Source organism: Sebastes fasciatus, chromosome 23, assembly GCF_043250625.1.
Source record: "Sebastes fasciatus isolate fSebFas1 chromosome 23, fSebFas1.pri, whole genome shotgun sequence".
NCBI classification, from domain to species: domain Eukaryota; kingdom Metazoa; phylum Chordata; class Actinopteri; order Perciformes; family Sebastidae; genus Sebastes; species Sebastes fasciatus.
This window is the reverse complement of record NC_133817.1, coordinates 22,554,407-22,572,958: the sequence shown is the minus strand read 5'-3', so window position 1 is coordinate 22,572,958 and position 18,552 is coordinate 22,554,407. Positions and strand designations below refer to the sequence as shown.

Genomic DNA, 18,552 nt, shown 5'->3' with positions numbered 1-18,552 from the left:
ATGTCTCGAAACTATTGACCTTATAATCTGATAATAGGCCTTGTATTTAATTTGTCCAATTCCTTAATTTATGATAGGGCTGTCAAAGTTAACACGATAATAACGCGTTTGTTTTAACGCCACTAATTTCTTTAACGCATTAACGCAAGAATTTCAATTAACCTCTTAAAAATCCGAGGAGCCGCCGATTTTCGGAGCTTGTAGCGGACTAAATTTTTTTAAACTGTTAATTATGGACACCCCAAGTATGTGATCTTTCAAGTTTTTCTGTTGGCATAAGTTCTTTTTAAAAACTGACACAATCAGACGGGAGGGTGTCTATTACTACCACAGAGACACCAAAATCAGAAACTCATTGAAAATGTCCACACATCCTGGCTTTAAACAGTGGAGGTTTGCTATAAAAAAAATAATTGCTGTATTTATTTTTTGGTGATAATAGTTAATGTGCGACAGAATTTTTTCGTAAAAGTAATTTTTCACGTCACAGTGTCTTTAACATGCCTATACCGGGGCTATAATGACTGACCATCGACCTGTGTGTCTTTTCTCCAACAGGGTCCACTGATTGCATCTGCTTTGCCACAGTGGGAACCAACGATCCAGTTACTTCTGCTTTACACATCATTGTGGGTGAGTGAGTAATGGAAAGATTCATGGTGGACTTTCAGCACGCTATGTGTCAGGGTGGCATGCTGTTTCAGTTTTTCTCAGATGTTATCAGTGTGTAGAAACAACCTTTGAGTGATTATTACAGCAACTTGTTGTGTGTATGTTGTGGTAACAAAGCAGGGAGCGGCTCTTTATGACTCTACTGGGGGGTTTCTTTACAGGTGATTCACAGCCGATGGACGTGTCTTCAGTTCACCACGATGACATCTTTCTCAAATACTCTGTCTCTTTGCTTGGCTACGGTTTCTATGGTGATGTACTGACAGACAGCGAGAGGAAGAGATGGCTGGGTCCTGCTAGATATGACCTGTCAGGTATGAGGGCCATCATTTTCTAAACTCGAGTGACTCTTGAGGCTAAGCCTACCTACACACTTTAACCTTTTTTTTAACCCTTGGCTCACTGACCTCTGAGCTTACTGACCTCGCGCCGGCTTATTTTAATACAAGGTAACCTGGAGTTTATCCCTGAGCTTGCTGGTCCTGCTCTGGGTCCAGACGTTGGAGGATTAAGATATAAATCTAACACACAGCCCTTGGGCTTGTGGATTCAGTGCAAGCGTTTGTGTAGCTCATAGCTGGTGGGACTCACTAACACCATAAAGGCTCACTAACACCACCAAGATTTCTCTTCCCACTGGGGCAAAATACTAGCACACATTTTACTGCAAGGTACTGTAAAGGTCCCATATTGTGAAAAGTGAGATTTTCATGTCTTTTATATTATAAAACAGTGCTATATAAATACTGTTAAACTATCAAAACGCTCAATATACGGAGAAATACATACAGCCTGTATTCAGAAATTGCGCGTTTGAAACAAGCCGTTAGGATTTCTGTCATTTTGTGATGTCACAAATATACAATATTTAGACCATTACACGGTTTTAAACGTAAACATTCTAAATGTGTCCCAGTTTATTTCCTGTTGCAGTGTATGTAAATAATGTCAGCTGACAGGAAGTAAACAGCGCCAGATAGACCCCCGCAGCGGAGCCCCGCAGCAAAAGCTCTACTGGTGGTAAAGATCAGAGTCAGCGCTCTGCACATGTTGACCGTCATCTTTCTTGTAAAATGTCCGGTGTAACCGGTAACACCGGTGTTGTCACAAGTTTATTAACCGGTGGGAACATTTTCCTCACTGTCACATCACTACCAATGACCATTACAGGCATCGTACGGTACCTTCGCAACTGTAGAAAAAGAGTACCGTTACTTTTTTTAAAATTTTGGCATCGACTTGTTAGCGAAGTATCGGTTCTCGTGACATCCCTAATTCACATACACTTCTTTAGTGAATTAAATAGTGCAATAAACTATTCCCCATTTTTTCTGGGGACCCCCTGGAGCTCCTTCCCAGACACCTGGTTGAGAGCCACTGCTTTAGAGAATAGAAGAATTACAATAGTCAGAGAAGAATAGTGGTCCAATTAAGTATTCAGATGTGTTGCTTTTATAATTTGAGGTATAATTAGAGTTAAATTAAACACAACAAATCAAACCTATTGACGGTGGCCCACGCTGTGTTTTTGTTCCAGGGGTAAAAACCTTCCTGAGTCACAACTACTACGAAGGCACCGTCTCTTTCCTCCCCGCCGAGAACAACGTGGGGGACCCCAGGGACACGCTGCAGTGTCTATCCGGGTGAATAAAGCATGGGAGATATCCATTTCTACCGCTTTTTACAACTTTATCTGATGCACTTCAATAGTAGCAGTGCACCTGCCAGAGCTTAAATGTGATCGTTCACGTTGTCAGGAAGCCTATCTGATTTATTGTGGACTGAGAGCCCATTCAGTCGTTTCCAAAAGGCGCTCGACTAAGTGCTTTGGTTTTTTGAGATGCTGGGGCGCAGCCATTGTTTGCATTTGTTATGGGGACTGAAAGGAGCTGAGACCCATTATTATGTTTCCTGACAACTTATTTTACCTTAAAAAAGGCATCTCAGGCTGTCCTTTGAGCATTTCTAACAACTACTATTTAAATAGCTTAACACAGTACAAGGCATTTTCAGTTGGACTGGATGTATTCCCTTCTAATGAATTATCTAAGCTTGTTAAAACCTGCAACGCTGATGGTTTGATGATTGTAAAACAAGGTTACGCTAATGTTTCAGGTGCCGCGTCTGTCAGCACGAGCCCTCGTCAAGAGACTGGGAGATGTCAGAGGAGAAGGAACAAGCTGATAACGGTACTAGTTTGGGGTTTATTACTCGAAATGTCAAATTAATCACACCGAAAACCTCATCTTTCTGCCTCGTTATCTGCTAGTTTGTCTATTTTGAAACATTTCTGAGGTGTGTGAAAGTATTTCTAAAGGTGTCATTAGAGAGAAAAGACAAAAAAAGGAGATGAGACGATCCAACGCTGGCTCCCGTGAAGTCACACAAATCAGGGGAGATTTCCATTCTGCTGTACCTGAAGTGGACCGAATGTAAATAACATCATCATATCTCCATTTTTCTGTTTGGGGGGTTGTTTTTCTCCTGCAGCACAGCAAAATGAGATTCTTGATGAGTTATTGACGAGAAAATATAAACTGATTTTAGTGACACTGCACGACTCCCCGCCGCGCCCTCGCCGGAGCCTTTTTTTTCGCCTATCGATTTCCAAATCTCCAGCATCCACCCCTGCGTCTGCTTGATGAGATTACACGTTCCCCCGACGAGGCCGGGGTCCGTCCGCTCGAGCCTCGAGGAGGAGGACGACGTCACCTCCTGTTCCCTGGTTGTGTCACTCTGACCGTGGTGCACACATTTTATTTTGCTACGATTCTCTCAAACAACCGACACAGCGGCGCAAACCTCTGGAGGCAGATGAAATAGAGAGGCGTAGTTCCGCTCCTTCAAGCGGACCACCGTGGGACCTTATTTAAAGGTCCCATATTTAAAAAGTGACATTTTCATGGTTTTTTATTATAAAGCAGGCTTAATTCCCATATAAATACTGTGAAAGTATCGTAACGCTCAATCCACGGAGAAACACACACAGCCCATAATCAGAAACTGAGCTTTTGAAACAAGCCGTCAGGATTTTACTATTTTACTATTGTGATGTCACAAATATACAATATTTAGACCATTTCAAAGTTTTAAATGTAAACATTCTAAATGTGTCCCAGTTTATTTCCTGTTGCAGTGGATGTGAATGACATCAGCTGACAGGAAGTAAACATGGACCCAAGCTGTTGCCTAGCAACGCAATTCTGTTGAAATGCACTAAAACGGAGCGTTTCAGACAGAGGGTAAATGCAGGTAAATTCAGACAGACAGTATGAGGAAAATAAAGTTTATTTTTAAAAAATGAAAGTATGTAAACAAATATGAACCTGAAAATTAGCATGATATGGGACCTTTAAGAGAATAGAAGAATATGTACGGTAGTTAATGGCGAGAGACAAATCATTTTTTGATCCCATTTGATATCCCGTCATATATGATGTTTGTCAATTTAAAACATAATTTTGCAAGTCAAGAAAGTCACAGTTTGTTGTAAAACTGTTGATGTATAATGGTACATGCCAACAGGGGCGTTTTTTATCACCTCGCTTCCCAGCATTGGACGCTTGACGGGCTGCCACTAGACTCAAGGCACTCAGCACCTGATTGGACGAACGCTTTCCCTCGTGGGCTGCTGCTCCCAGCTTTCAAACTGGAATCAACATGGCGGCTCGTTTAGAAACCTTCTTCTCTTATATATCGAAAATAGAAATTTGTTTCTGAAAACATTCTATGTGAGATATAAGCCACGCAGTTTAGATCGACAAGGGGTAGTTTAAAAGTTTCTCTGGAGTTTCCAGCAGCAGGTCGCATCGGACGCCCCTGATTTGCATGAAGTAGCCTAGACCTCAACTTTATGCAAATGAGGATCGGCCAACGTGACGCTCCGTCTCTCGAATCGCTCCGCCACGCTACCAGACTGCATTGCACGGCTGCTTGCATAGACAATGAATGGGAAGCGGGGAAAGGACGAAGGCTGTGGACACATACCATCAGACTGAAAATACATTATGAGAAAGACTACACACTAGGGCTGTCAATCAATTAAAATATTTTATTGCAATTAATTGCATGATTGTCCATAGTTAATCGCAATTAATCAAAAATTTGTCAAATTTTTTTATCTGTTTAAAATGTACCTTAAAGGGAGATTAGTCAAGTATTTAATACTCTTATCAACATGGGACTGGACAAATATGCTGCTTTATGCAAACGTTTGTATATATTTATTATTAGAAATCAATTAACAACACAAAACAATGACAGATATTGTCCAGAAACCCTCACAGGTACTGCATTTAGCATAAAACAATATGCTCCAATCATAACATGGCAAACTGCAGCCCAACAGGCAACAACAGTTGTCAGTGTGCTGACTTGACTATGACTTGCCCCAAACTGCATGTGATTATCATAAAGTGGGCATGTCTGTAAAGGGGAGACTCATGGGTACCCATAGAACCCATTTACATTCACTGATCTGGAGGTCAGAGGTCAAGGGACCCCTTTGAAAATGGACATGATAGTTTTTCTTCGCCAAGTTTGGAGTGTTATTTAGCCTCTTTCGTGACAAGCTAGTGTGACATGGTTGGTACCGATGGATTCGTCAGGTTTTCTGGTTTCATATGATACCAGTATCATCACTGTTCTCTCAAACTGAGCCCGCTACAACCTCCGTTAATGCGTTAAAGACATTAGTGCCGCTCAAATGATTTTATCATTATCGCGTTAACTTTGACAGCCCTACTACACATCAAGAAGTCTCGTTAAGTGACGTCTCTCTCGCTGAAGCTACGATGCCTGAGTGTTTCCTACTGGGATGAACTCACACCAGCAACGGGTCTGATCCTTCTTTCTCTCCCCGGCTGATAAACAGACCAGGAGTTGCTGGATAAAACACATCAGGTCAAATGTCATCTGGTTTGTTGTCAAATTTGTGCGTGGTCATTAGCTAGCTCACTGAGCGGTTTCACTCTAAACTAAATGATAAAACAACAAACCTACAACAACTGACTTTCTTGACTTGCAAAATTATCTTTTAAATTGACAAACATCATATGTGTGATTCATGGCGCAATTCAAGCGGGATCAAAAAAATATTTGTCTCTCGCTGCTGACTACCATTCACTTTTTTTCCAAAATAAAGTCCCATGTGGTCCACCAGAAGGGGCGGGACTACGCCTCTGTATACCGACTCCTGTTTGTGTGCCCTGGTGCGTGTTTGTATGTGTAATTTGAGCTGTGTGTGTTTTTTTCTTCTCGAATTAGTGTCATGATATTAAAATCAACATTTCCTGCCTCGGCCTGGCTATGTGGGACTTCCTATGGTGTGTGTGTTTCCTGTGTAAATATGAAAGCAACCTGTTTGTGTGTGATGTGTGACAGCCTCCCACTAATCAGGAAGAAATTTGGCTTCGCCAGCTCCGACAGGGGGTTTGTCTCACGCCAATGCTGCCGTTTGTTTTGCGATTTTGGTTGTGTTTTTTTTTTCTCCTTCCTGGCGAGGGAAATCTCAAGACAACTGCTAAATCAATGAGGCACGACACACACTCTCTCTCTCTGCAAATGAGCCAGCCTCTCCTCCGAAAGCAAACACTCATTTGGAAACATTCGTCTAATGCAAAGCCTACAGTCCACAGTTGGATTTGTTGTTGTTTTTTTTATTATTATTCAGCTTTAATCACTGCTTCCCAATTAGAATATTGTTGTTTTTATGTAGCCTCGGCGGGCTTGTTATCATCGGCTCGCGTTATCACCTCTGTAAGTTTGTTTTGTGAAATGAGGGGGAAAGGTAATGAATCGTTCTGCTTTCCGAGATCACATAATATTCCCTCTGAGGGTTTGGACGCCTGTGATCACTTTTATTTCTGCAGCTTACTCCAGTGACTATCACCCCGGTGACAGGCACTGGCAGCCCCCCGTGGGTGATGCTGTGTCTTTTGATACGCCATCACTGCAAACATCTCCGAGGAACAGAGCGGTGATTTGTGAAGTGCGACCGCCGCGTCTGTCGTTTGAGATTCGGAAGCAGCGTGATGCGTTTAATCATAACAATGCAAACTGGAGGTTAATCCAATCAGTCTCCTATCTATACGACTTCCTCTTTTAGATATTGTGAACCCCTCCTTGGCCAAACTTGATTGCGTTTTTAAAACATTCAGATCTCCCACAAGGGCAACGCACATTACTTTCAGCATCAAAGTTTCCATCTTGGCTCAATCATCAGGGTAAAGCTGCTCTGAGAATTCCTGCCAAGACATCTGGATCCTAATGGACCCTCATCAGCATCACTGCCGATGTGTAACAAGCTGGGAGCTTAACCTTAAGGACTCCTAAAGCACTCGCAAAATACACAGTGTAATTTCAAAACCAAATTTACACAGATTGTTTGTTTCAGTCGAACATCAGCACCAGCACTGGAAAATCCAAACCGGGGGGCTGAAAGGAGTCGGCTTCGAACTAAATCTAATGTGGCGTGTTTTGCAAGTGCTGAGGAGCTGCTTTGCATTGTAAATAAATTACAGTACGGTGTATTCACCGCAGCTCAAGGTCTGCTCATTTAAAAGTGTCAATGTCAGACGGAGGAGATTTAATGCTGCGGTAAAAAGAGAAGAGTTAAGTAAACCAGAAACGGTACAAAGCAGCTCAAACCGAGCGTTTCAGACAGAGTGTGAAAAGAGGAGAGGAAAATAAAGTGTTTTTTGAATATTAAAGCATGTAAACATGTTCTAATAGAAACCCAAAATACAAATATACACCTGAAAATGAGCATTATAAGTAATCTTTAATAAATAGAATAAAACACATTTAGTTGTGGATGCCACTATGGCTGCCAAATAAAATATCTATATTGATGGTGAAGTTTGTTGAGGGGGATACAGCATCACTTACATACTGTTTGTAACTTCTTACATGTATAAATCATTGCGGGTCGGTGTCTCATGCACTCTCGCGTGTGGCTACGCTGTTCAGACTCAGACTCCAACACAAACTACAGTGAAGCACCAAAACCTCTTGGTTGTATCTAGTGAAGCCCGTCTGTTAAACAGTGTTGGCCGCGGTCGGAGGACGCGGGGGAGACCGTAGCTTTGGTCTCCAGGGCCAGAGTCTCTGCTGTACTCTGCTCCTCTGCTCCTCTGCCTGCCTTCACTCACACACCACGCTCGTTCTCGCTCTTTCGCTCCACTCTCACGTGCATGCACGCACACTACACACTGCAGAAGTGCCGTGTCTTGTGAAGTGACAGGGCTCCGCAGAGAGAAACGTTATCGTCTCCGACCAAAACTCTGGTGTCCGTTTCCTCACACAAATATCTTGCAGTTCATACTGATGAATGAAACTGAACTGAGCAGAAAATATGAATGCTGTTTTTAGAAAAGGCACACTCCAAGTATTTTTTTCACAGGAGGCTTAAGTCCCTTGAGGTTAGTAGAAAGGTTTTAATTTTTCTTATTTCTTGGACAATGCCTTGTTTTATGCACAGACTGTATATAAGAAGTGGACGTAGTCACTGTGATGTCACCCACTGGTTTGTGGAATACTGTTTTGAAGTGTGTGAATTATATACTGATCGAAAATACTTTTTTTGTTTGTTTTTACTTTAGTGAGTCAAACAGAAGTGAGCTCAGCTAAGTAAACTGTATTTGTGGTCATACTCCAACTCTTGACTCCTCTTTCAGATGGCGGCGGTGGTTGGAGCGTGATCCGAGGAAAGTTTATCGCCATTAATGCGGCCAGTATGAGCTGCGCGTGTCCCCGCAGTCCACAGGGCCTGTCGCCCTCCGCCCACCTCGCCGACGGCACCACGGACCTCATCCTCGTCAGGAAGTGCTCCCGTCTGGACTTCCTCAGACACCTCCTTCGACACACCAACAAAGACGACCAGGTAGGAGGGAAGGAGTTGGTGTATGATTTAACTGCAAGAGCACTTTCTAAGGTATTACCCAGTGGGAATACTATTAGATTTATGGTTTCATACATACAAAATAAGTGCACATAAACAGTACGAGTCATGCTTTGGAGAGTTATGATGAGCTGAGAAAATTTATGATTTGTACCCAGCGGGGGATGAGAAAAATACATCCTTCAAAGAGTGAAGGAATCACCAGAATAAAGCGAAACTTTTAAGACAATTTCATCCTTCGCAAAAAGCCTCCCGTCAATCACTTTGCTGCAGAATTCATCTTTCATCATCGGGAGTTGCTCGGCTCGTGCACGGATGAATTGAGAGTGTGTGTTCGGTCCGTAAACGAGCGAGCAGAAGGCAGGAGTTTGCCCACTTGCTGTGCTAGCACCTCCATTTGCTGACTCGGCTCAATCTCCCAAGTATGGTTCACTTTAGTTCAAATGCCTTCGCCCTAGTGCCTTCCCACGTATCATAAATAACCTCCACCCTGGTCCGGGGAGGCACCGGTAATCGCTGCATCAGGGATATGCTGTATGGGAGAACAGGCTGATACCAGACTAATGCCCTTTCTGGAGAGCACAAGTATTGCCAGGGGAAGAGTGGTGATTAGTAATTATTACCTCAGGAAGGACCTCGGGAAGTTTATCGCATTTAGAAGGAACTTGTAAGTAATTTCATCTCCAGTAGCTGCCTTGGTGAAAGTGTTCCAATTGCAAACTGTGTTTTGAGCTAACACTGACATCCTGAGGTGAGTTTATACTCTTGAGGTCAACATTTCAGATTACAAGGACGGATATCACTCTCGTAATAAGATTTGATTAGAATGTATTCACAGCTTTAAAGGGCCCACATTGAAAAAAGTGAGATTTTCATGTCTTTTATATTATAAAGCAGGTTTAAGTGATATATAAATACTGTGAAAGTATGAAAACACTGAATCCACAGAGAAATACGCACAGCTTGTATTCAGAAACTGTGCGTTTGTGACTTCACAAATCTACAATATATAGATAATTTCACAGTTTTAAACATAAACATTCTAATTGTGTCCCAGTTTATTTCCTGTTGCAGAATGAATGAATGACATCAGCTGACAGGAAGTAAACATGGACCCAAGCTGTTTCCTAGCAACGCAGTTCCGTTGCCATTCTGTTGAAATTCACTAAAATGGAGCGTTTCTGACAGAGGGTGAATACGGGTATATTCAGACAGACAGTATTAGAAAAATAATAGTTTTTTTTAACATCAAAGCACGTAAACATGTTCTAGTAGAAACCCAAAATACAAGTATGAACCTGAAGATGAGCATGATATAAGGGGCATATGTCCCCTTTAAAATCATGGATTCAACTGTAGAAAAGGAAAACCGTTTAATACCAAGAAAAATGAAGAAAACGATAGAAAAAGGTTGAAAATCTGCTGCTAGAATGGTGAAGATTAGCCAATGAGGAAAGGTTTGCTGCTCTCTGTGATATGAAGCATGTCCCTGGAATACCACAGTCCTGATAAACTATATTACATCCAGATGACTGAATGGAATTACCAATGTGTGTGGGAAAAACCAATTTAACAACTTTCCCTGGCGATGCTAATGCAAAGAGACCTCAAACTGATTTTATGACAGAGAATTTCCCCAATAAAGTATGTTATCCAATAGTGAGATTCACATGCAAGATATTACTGTATCCATCTACTGTAAGACACAATTTGAATTTTAGGGATGACAAAGTTGGTTGGTTCACCACTTTGGTTCACCACTCAACTATTGGATGGATCGCCATGAAATCTGGTAAAGATCATAATGTCGCCCTCAGAATGAGCCATCATCAGGTCAGAATTTGCATTTTGCCGACACTTTGGCTACGAAGTTACAAACAGTCCCTTTAACCGTCTAAGGACCACAGATCTCCGTGTGCCCACAGTGTGGGGTTACGGCAGTGAAAAGGCTCGACGTGGCGCGTCTCCAGCTTGAGGCCGTCTTTGCTGCTTCACTTGCAACACAGAAAGGTAGACAAGTAGTCGTATGAGTACGGTGAGAGGGGCTTTGCATCAGAGTTCACTTAATATCAGCATCACCGTCCAGCCAAGCGGAGAGAAACAAGGAGTGAGGAGCCACTAAGCGTATTCATGGCCTTGTCAGAAAGCCTTTTAGGCAGACAGTCCAGCATGAATGCAAAGCGGCTGCAGTCATAAAGTGGGTCTGATGTGAAATAAATGGCTGTCACTCTGCTTTTCTGGATGAGAGAGGGCGAGAAAGGGAGAGAAGGAAGGAGGAGAGAGGGGGGGAAAGGGGAAAAGAGGGGAAAAAAAGATATGGGGATAGAGAGAAAGTGGCACCCCGTGAAGTAGAAGAAAGTGCGCCGGACAGAGCTGAACCTTTCTGCGACACTGAGTGAGATGAAAGAGGTCTTTGACAAAATTATTTCTTTTCATCTCTTCTCTTTCTTCTTCTCCTCGCTCCTGCCGTTTACATAGTTTTTATAAACCTCCATTTTATCTGACCTTTTCTCTCCCTCCCTCCATTTTGCATTTGATCTCCTGCTGGCCGTTTTCCTTTCTTCGTAAATGGGGAGGAAGAAGCAGAAGAAACCTGTGTGTAGTTTTAGATTTCATTATGAAATCAGCAGGAGGCCATAGAAAGACAATGGAGGAGAAATTAGCTTTTTAGCTCACCCAATAGGAGCCTGTAGACTAAAGAAGAATTGCGTGTCAAGAATCATTTTATGATTTATGATCATCATATCTCAGAAATGTGCCCATTTTCACTGCTATTTTGTGTGTAAGATTGAGTAGTTTATGTTCACTTTGAGACATTTAAATGTTCAAAAGTTCATGAGCCTGAGTTTTGAATGACCCCCAGTCGATCCACCAAAGACAAATGATGACAATTGATTATATATAATATTTTTAGTTTGACCTTAATCCATCAAATAGTGGAGCTTCATGCTGAGGCACTAAAATAATCTTTTAATAAGTGCCTTTATCACTTGTCTGTAATTGATGTTTGTTAAAGGGCAGGTCCATTATTATTATAACCTGACGTAGGTTTCTGCATGATGACGCTGCTACATGTACAGTATATACACATCCTTATGGTTAGTATATTAACGTTGCATACAGTAAGTTAGATGGTGGTCGGCGTGCCCCCAGTGTGGAGAAGCAGACAGGAGTACCAACACAGAAACTAAGCGATGTACTGCTGTGTGGACGCCACGTTAGTTCGGATCCGAAAGTCGCAACTCCCGTGTTCCTCGAGGTAAAATAACTGCTTTTGTGAATGGAGTCTGGTCTGGTTTTGCAGACCGCAATATAACGACTTCAGTCCTGCCTTCAGAAAGGGCTGTCTGTTCCGACAGTAACTGAAGCTGTTACATCACAGTGTTCTAGACCAGACCAGACTCAATTCACAAAACGGTCATTTAACCTCGCAAAACGCAGGAGTTGAATCCGAACTAACCCTTTCACCCTTATGGAAACATGGAGAATAGGGTAGTCATGAAAATACGCTTGAAAATAATAGATTCAAAATGCATTTGACTCTAAAGAGCACTTTATTCAAAAAATAATTTTACACAAAACTTTATTTGATGAAGCACAAAACAAAGATGGACTCTTGTGTTCCCTCTCAGTCTGTTGCATTTTGAAATGAAACTCTCAAATGCTTCTGGAGAGTGGCGGTCTTAACCTTTGCACCATCTGTGGGCACATCTGTTCCTTCATCCATCCATCCATCCATCCATCCGTCCATCTCTCCTCCTCCTCCTCCTCCTCTCTTTCATCTATTTCTCATCCTTCTCTGCTTCCTTCCCCCAGTTTGACCACTCGTTTGTGGAGGTCCACCGGGTGCGGAGGTTTCGTTTCCAGCCGCGTCACCGTGAGCCGGTTTCACTAGAGGACCTGAGTGAGAGTCCAAAGAAGACGGGCTTCAGTCCCATATGCTCCGGCCAAACCACCTGCAACTACAGCACCTCCCACAGCAGCTGGACCTGCGACGGGGAGATCCTGCCTCACACTGCCATCCAAGTCAGGTAACTAATCACAGAATCAACCGTGAATGTACAGTAGCCTACAACTCAAAACTTAAGAAAGTCCAACCGAGGTGCAAACAAACAAATCTGAAATAATTTTGACTCAGCGTTGGCAAAAGCAATAAACTGAATTGTCATTTACCAGTAATGATGGATGTTTTGCCCATGCATATGGCTTTTTAATGCTGTAAAACTGAAGTAATCATTTTGACTGCTGAAGACAGGCACGGTTCAATCACTTTTCTACCGTGCCAGCTTATTTTGCGCTTTATGAAGCCTGTGACGGAGAAATTAACTTTTTGAGGCGATGAAGACAGGCAAGATCACTCTCAGCAGAGTTGAGGACTGGCAAATGGCTTTGAATCAGTGAATATAATATCGTAGAAGAGGTATAATGGGAAAATAAAGGGAAATACTTGCAGGGCTCATACCTATTGCATCACCACGGTGCTGGCATTCACGGCAATGTAATCTAGGTATTACAAATATAATCTCCAGTTTAAATTTCTCTAAAATGTCCTTGGGTATCATGACTTAAAGCCTAAGTAGAAATAGGTAATGTTCTATATGTCTGACAGCTCTGTATTCACAGTGCACTCAAGTAAAACTCACACATACCATTTTTAGCCACACTAGCAGTATGGCTCCATAGATGGTAATGTTGGTTGGTCGGCCGTTAGCCGTAGTCTGTGTTTAGTGCTAATTAGGAATTGTTAGCATGTTAACAAACTTAGCTAATATTGTGAACATTATGCCTCCTAAACATCACCTTAGTAGCATTGTCATTGTCAACATGTTAGCATGCAGATGTTAGCATTTAGCACAGCACAGTCTTACAGAGCTGTTAGCATGGTTGTAGTCTCATGTTATATTGGTACACTATTTAGAAAACGGGCAAAGGACAATAAAGGAGGATACAAAAGATTTCAAAGTGTAAAGTTTGTACAGTATAAAGGTCAGTATATAGACAGTTGATACCACTGTGTCTGTATGTAGCTGCTGGAGCAGCTGGTTAGCTTAGCATAAAGACTATAAACAGGGGAAACAGCTAGCCTGACCAGGCAGCAGCGGGTTGTGTCTAGCAAGTGACCCACAAGTTGCAAAAACGTGCAAAAACACTTGCAAGACTCGCTGCCTAACCTTAACCATTTAAGGTCAATGCCTAACCTTAACCATTCAAGGTCAATGCCTAACCTTAACCATTCAAGGTCAATGCCTAACCTTAACCATTCAAGGTCAATGCCTAACCTTAACCATCTCACTAGAGTTTTGCAACTTGGGGGTAACCACAAGGTAGCCAAGGAATAATCTGGAACAGACGGCAAATTTGGGTTTTTACACTTTTTTTGTACGGATTAAACAAACAAGACGTTGATTAGTTATCTTTAGAGTTGCTGGTAGGTGGAGTTTGTTTCTTTGCCAGGCTAGCTGTTTCCCCCAAGCCCCCAGAAAGAGCATCGAGCTTTGAAGCTAATTTTACATAGTGGCCAAATTGTGGAATTACAACCTCAGAGTCGGTCACATGACGCCATTGGACCCAAAAACACTTTTTTTCCCCATAGACTTACATTGGGAAAGAGACGTCTGTAACTTGGTGGATATTTTTTTTTATTTATGTACATCAACTTCCCAGTACGAAGACTTGAATATCCCTTATTTAAATCATTACGTCCTAAAAGTTGTAAAATGCACTAATAGCCAAATCCAAAGTTATTTCCCTTCCTTCGTTCATGTGAATGAGACCCAGTACGAGGCTGGAGCTAGGGCTGGGAGGCGGAGTTAAAGGAAACCCTACCGCGCCTGTTCTACGGGCCCAACGGATGCAGGAAATTACCGTAAGATCTCGGAAATTTAAACTCGGAAGTCAAGCTTTTTTTTGTTTCATGCGCCACTGAGCAACTTTCATATGAATGAACGGGGCCCTGCCTACAACACAGTATTCAGTTCTCTTTATACATGCATGGTTTCCCTCTGTTTCCAGTCTTTATGCTAAGCTAAGCTTGAGTGCTATTGATCTTCTCATATAACTCTTGGCAATAAAGTAAATAAGTATATTTGCCAAAATGTTGACCTATTCCAGGGGTCAGCAACCTGCGGCTCCGGAGTCACATGCGTCTCTTTAGCCCCTCTCCAGTGGATCCCTGTGGATTTTTAAAAATGGAAATGAATAACTGTTTTTTGTTAACATTTTCTAGGTCTATGGTACGACGGTACGACGAGTGTTAGGGCCACATTGAGGAAAAATAAATAAATCGGAGATTTAGAGAATAAAATCATAATATTACGAGAATAAAGTCATAGGTTTACGAGAAAAAAAGTTGTAATATTACGATAATAAAGTCATAATATTATAAAGTAGTAATTTTACATGTTATTTTCTTTTTTTCTCGTAAAGTTATGACTTTATTCTGTAAATCTCAGATGTTTTTTCCCTCAATGTGGCCCTAATACTCCGTAATACATTTTCTCTTTGGCCCTCACTGCATTAGACTTATATACTAGAGTATAGTATAGTATACTACTTAGACTATAAACTGTGTTACCTTCATCACAATGATCAAATGTTTTGCGGCTCCAGACAGATTTTTTTTTATTATTATTTGCCTAAAATGGCTCTTTTGATAGTAAAGGTTGCTAACCCCTGACTTATTCCCAACAAGAGGGTTCCACATGGTTGCCTCTGTAACACCATCCAACAATATGTAACTTCTAAGTCAACATGAAGGAAATGCAGGTCCTCTTGATGGTTAGCAGTAGCTGGTGTTAAAGAAGCCAGACAGAGAGAAGAGCAGCAGTGCCGTTAGTGCTGCTAGTGTCCAACAGTATGTGGTCAGGAGACTCTTTCACTGTTCCCTGCTGGACCATCTTGGCAACTCTGCGGAATTAGCCCCCCCTCATTATTCTGTGCCTGTCCACACTTCAGCGTCCCCCACTATCAGATCTCTATACAGCCGGTGTGGCACTGCTGGACGCATCATTTATTTCATGCTCCATTGTACTTTGCCAATGATGCATGGCGCTGTAATGTTGCTAATTTAACGGCCCTCCCCATGTTAAAAGGCTACTCCCCTTTAATTAAAGCAGAAGTCCGTCCTTTTATTGCCTCTTCCTCGCCGCTAATCGTTCTTGGAGTGAGCCAGAGTGCTACTCGGATAATTAATGGTAATAGCCCGGGCGAAACGGAGAGGAGGAGTGAAGCTTTGGAAGTGAGGAATACACATTTAAAGAAACTTGCCATGATGATTGAACCGAACAATTACAACAAAATAGGATCCCATCATGTAATTATAACACAAACATATTGCTTCGTAGATTTCAGAGTCACTATTGAACTTTTGCTATTGTTATTTCACGTGTGAATGCCGTTCTGGAAATACGCCCCTCGCATTGGGTTGAAAATGATAAGTTACTGTGCTGTTCCATCATATTAACTATCGCTGAAGCCTGCAAGTAAACAACAGGTGTTGCAGTAAAAATACAGGTGTCATTTAGAAGACAAAGGCACAGGCTGTAATTGAGGTAACACACTGTAACATAATAGCCATCTTGCCTTTTCACAGCTTATTTTTCTGCCCGTATACTTTTACTTGTTGTTGTAGGCTATGCATCAGGATGTGCTATATATGTCATTATATTGCGTCAGCCCCCATCTTTATTCTAACATCTGTTAGAGGTGTCTCTTTAAAGGTCTTTATACTTAACACACCGCAAAGATTTTCTCAAGTTTGCTTGTCAAGTCTGCACACAGGGGTGCCGTTCCGTCGCTTTTACATCTGCCACATGGACAGTAAAGTCTCATCGAAATGAGCACAGTCATTAAGTTGATGGTTTGTTATTCAGGCTAAATGATGCGTTGTGTGCTTCTTTGTGTCTCTGTGTGTGTGTGTGTGTGTGTGTGTGTGTGTGTGTGTGTGTGTGTGTGTGTGTGTGTGTGTGTGTGTGTGTGTGTTTACACTCTCTTCCCCTCTGCAGTGTCCAGTGCCAGTTGATCAGGCTGTTTGCCCGCGGTATCGAGGAGCAGCAGCAGCAGCAGTGTGTGTTAGAAGATCCTTGTACGCTGTGGGCCCTGGAGCCGAGCACACACTAGTCAGTGGACTGAGAGCTGGATGGGACATTTAGCTGCTGGAAAACAAAAAAAACAAGTTGCACTTGGCAAGATTTTTCCTGGAGAAATACACGCATCACATCAGTGTAAATCCCAAACGCTGGCGTCTCATCCCTCCTTAGTGTATTTGCTGAAATGAGACTTGCAGGAAGTCCTCCCAATGCACAAGAAGGTGAAAAAAGCTACCATCAGCAGCCATTAAGACGGAAGAAAACTGAAGGATAAAAAGAAGCATGATTTGTTGTTACTGAAGAGATTCAGTTATCTCCTCGCTGCCATTTGGGACTGTTATGTGCAAAATTGCTTCATGCAGCTTTAACTAACCGAAAATATGATATGATACAGCTGCTAGTGCCAACGCTGCCATATTCAAACCTCAGTTTTTTTATCTGTACTTTCTGGAAAAAAGGGAAGATTTGAAGCTCAAGCTGCCAGATGAAACAGCTGAACTGGACTGAGCTGGACTCAGCCGCGACAATCGGCGAAAGGTTTTTAACACTGCCATGAAGGACAACACAAATAGGATTTCTCCCTGTGTAGCAAAGAGAGAGACAGCCGAGGAGATAGTGCTTTGTGAGAGGGATGAAAAAGAAAGGCCTGTGAAGAGCGCCGATAAACTGAAAAGACATAAAATGCCACCCAAAATAACGCATATTTTTGGGAGGGAAAAAGCATTTCATCTGTGACCCAGGTGAAAGCAGATATGAGCCAGGGGCACTAATGAAAAGAGCTGAATACCCTGCTAATACACTAACAGGACCCCGGTGGTTTCTGGGTAATAAGGCAAAGTGGTTGCTAAGTGATTTGGTGTGTCTCAGCACTGCTGCAGTGCACCTGTGGCTCTGAGCTCTTCTCCTCCCTGGCCAAAAACTACTGACGGTTGAGTCATCGCCTGGGATTAGCCAGAATTATACATTGTTAACTTTATTAAAGATAATCTATTGTGCGGCTCTGAAATTAGCCTCATTAGTTCCTTTTTTTGTGAAGCCAGCCCATCGGAGGATGCTACTCCTGCATTGATAAAACTCTATGAAACCACATACACAATAATAAGACGTTAGGGTAGATTGTTTGTTGGGTATCAGGCCATTAAATGTGGAGTATCAGAGTAAGGCTCATAGATTTGGGTCAATAGGGCCCTGCTACACCCAATAGTAGGTTTTATCATCTATTCACATGGTTGATATCTGAAAGAAGGACTAAAAGAATTTAGTTATTTTAAGCCAAAACACAATATTAACTTAATTAAAGATAATCTATTGTGCTGCTGTGAAATTAGCCTCATTAGCTCCTTTTTTGTGAATCCGACCATCGGAGGATGCTACTCCTGCATTGATAAAACTCTATTATACCACATACTCAATAATAATAAGTTAGGGTAAGTTGTTAGTGTAATATCAGGCCATTAAATGTGCAGTATCAGTGGTTATAAGCCCCAGAGATGTGACTCAGGGTCCCGCCACACCCAAGAGTAGGTTTTTTCATAGATGTGTATACTTAGATGTTCTGGATAAAAAGTACTATAACGTTTACATTTCTCAACCAATTTCAATTAGTCGTTTTTTTTATATTCAAGGATTTATGATCCACGAGGAGCAGAAAAAGAAAGTTTTGTCTCCAGTAACTTAAAATCTCTAGGCTAGGCTATAATCGCTGCTAGACGCTCAAAAGAGTGTGTGTCAACATTAGCTAAGCTTAATGTTACACGAACTGAATGTGCTGTAAAACAGTTCATTTTGCTGAGCATTAACGTTGCTTTACCAAAACCCAAGACATGACATCAGCTTTATTTGTTTGCGTAAATAATTTAATGTTAGACATGAAGAACATGAGCTTTGGTCGAG

At 42.0% G+C, this 18,552-nt stretch overlaps 1 protein-coding gene across 2 annotated transcripts in view; it reads left to right on the top strand.

Annotated features, from left to right (window-relative positions):
- Positions 1-18,335, top strand: part of cerk (ceramide kinase) — a 53,935-nt gene extending 35,600 nt beyond the window's left edge. For both annotated transcript variants that reach the window (XM_074625651.1, XM_074625650.1), the window contains 8 exons: positions 559-633; positions 834-986; positions 2,210-2,315; positions 2,788-2,861; positions 8,349-8,554; positions 12,389-12,603; positions 16,576-18,211; positions 18,265-18,335. In XM_074625651.1, coding sequence (XP_074481752.1) covers positions 559-633; positions 834-986; positions 2,210-2,315; positions 2,788-2,861; positions 8,349-8,554; positions 12,389-12,603; positions 16,576-16,690 — 944 coding nt within the window. In that variant the 3' untranslated portion in view covers positions 16,691-18,211; positions 18,265-18,335. The remainder of the gene's footprint in view (positions 1-558; positions 634-833; positions 987-2,209; positions 2,316-2,787; positions 2,862-8,348; positions 8,555-12,388; positions 12,604-16,575; positions 18,212-18,264) is intronic.
- Positions 18,336-18,552: the final 217 nt, after the last annotated feature.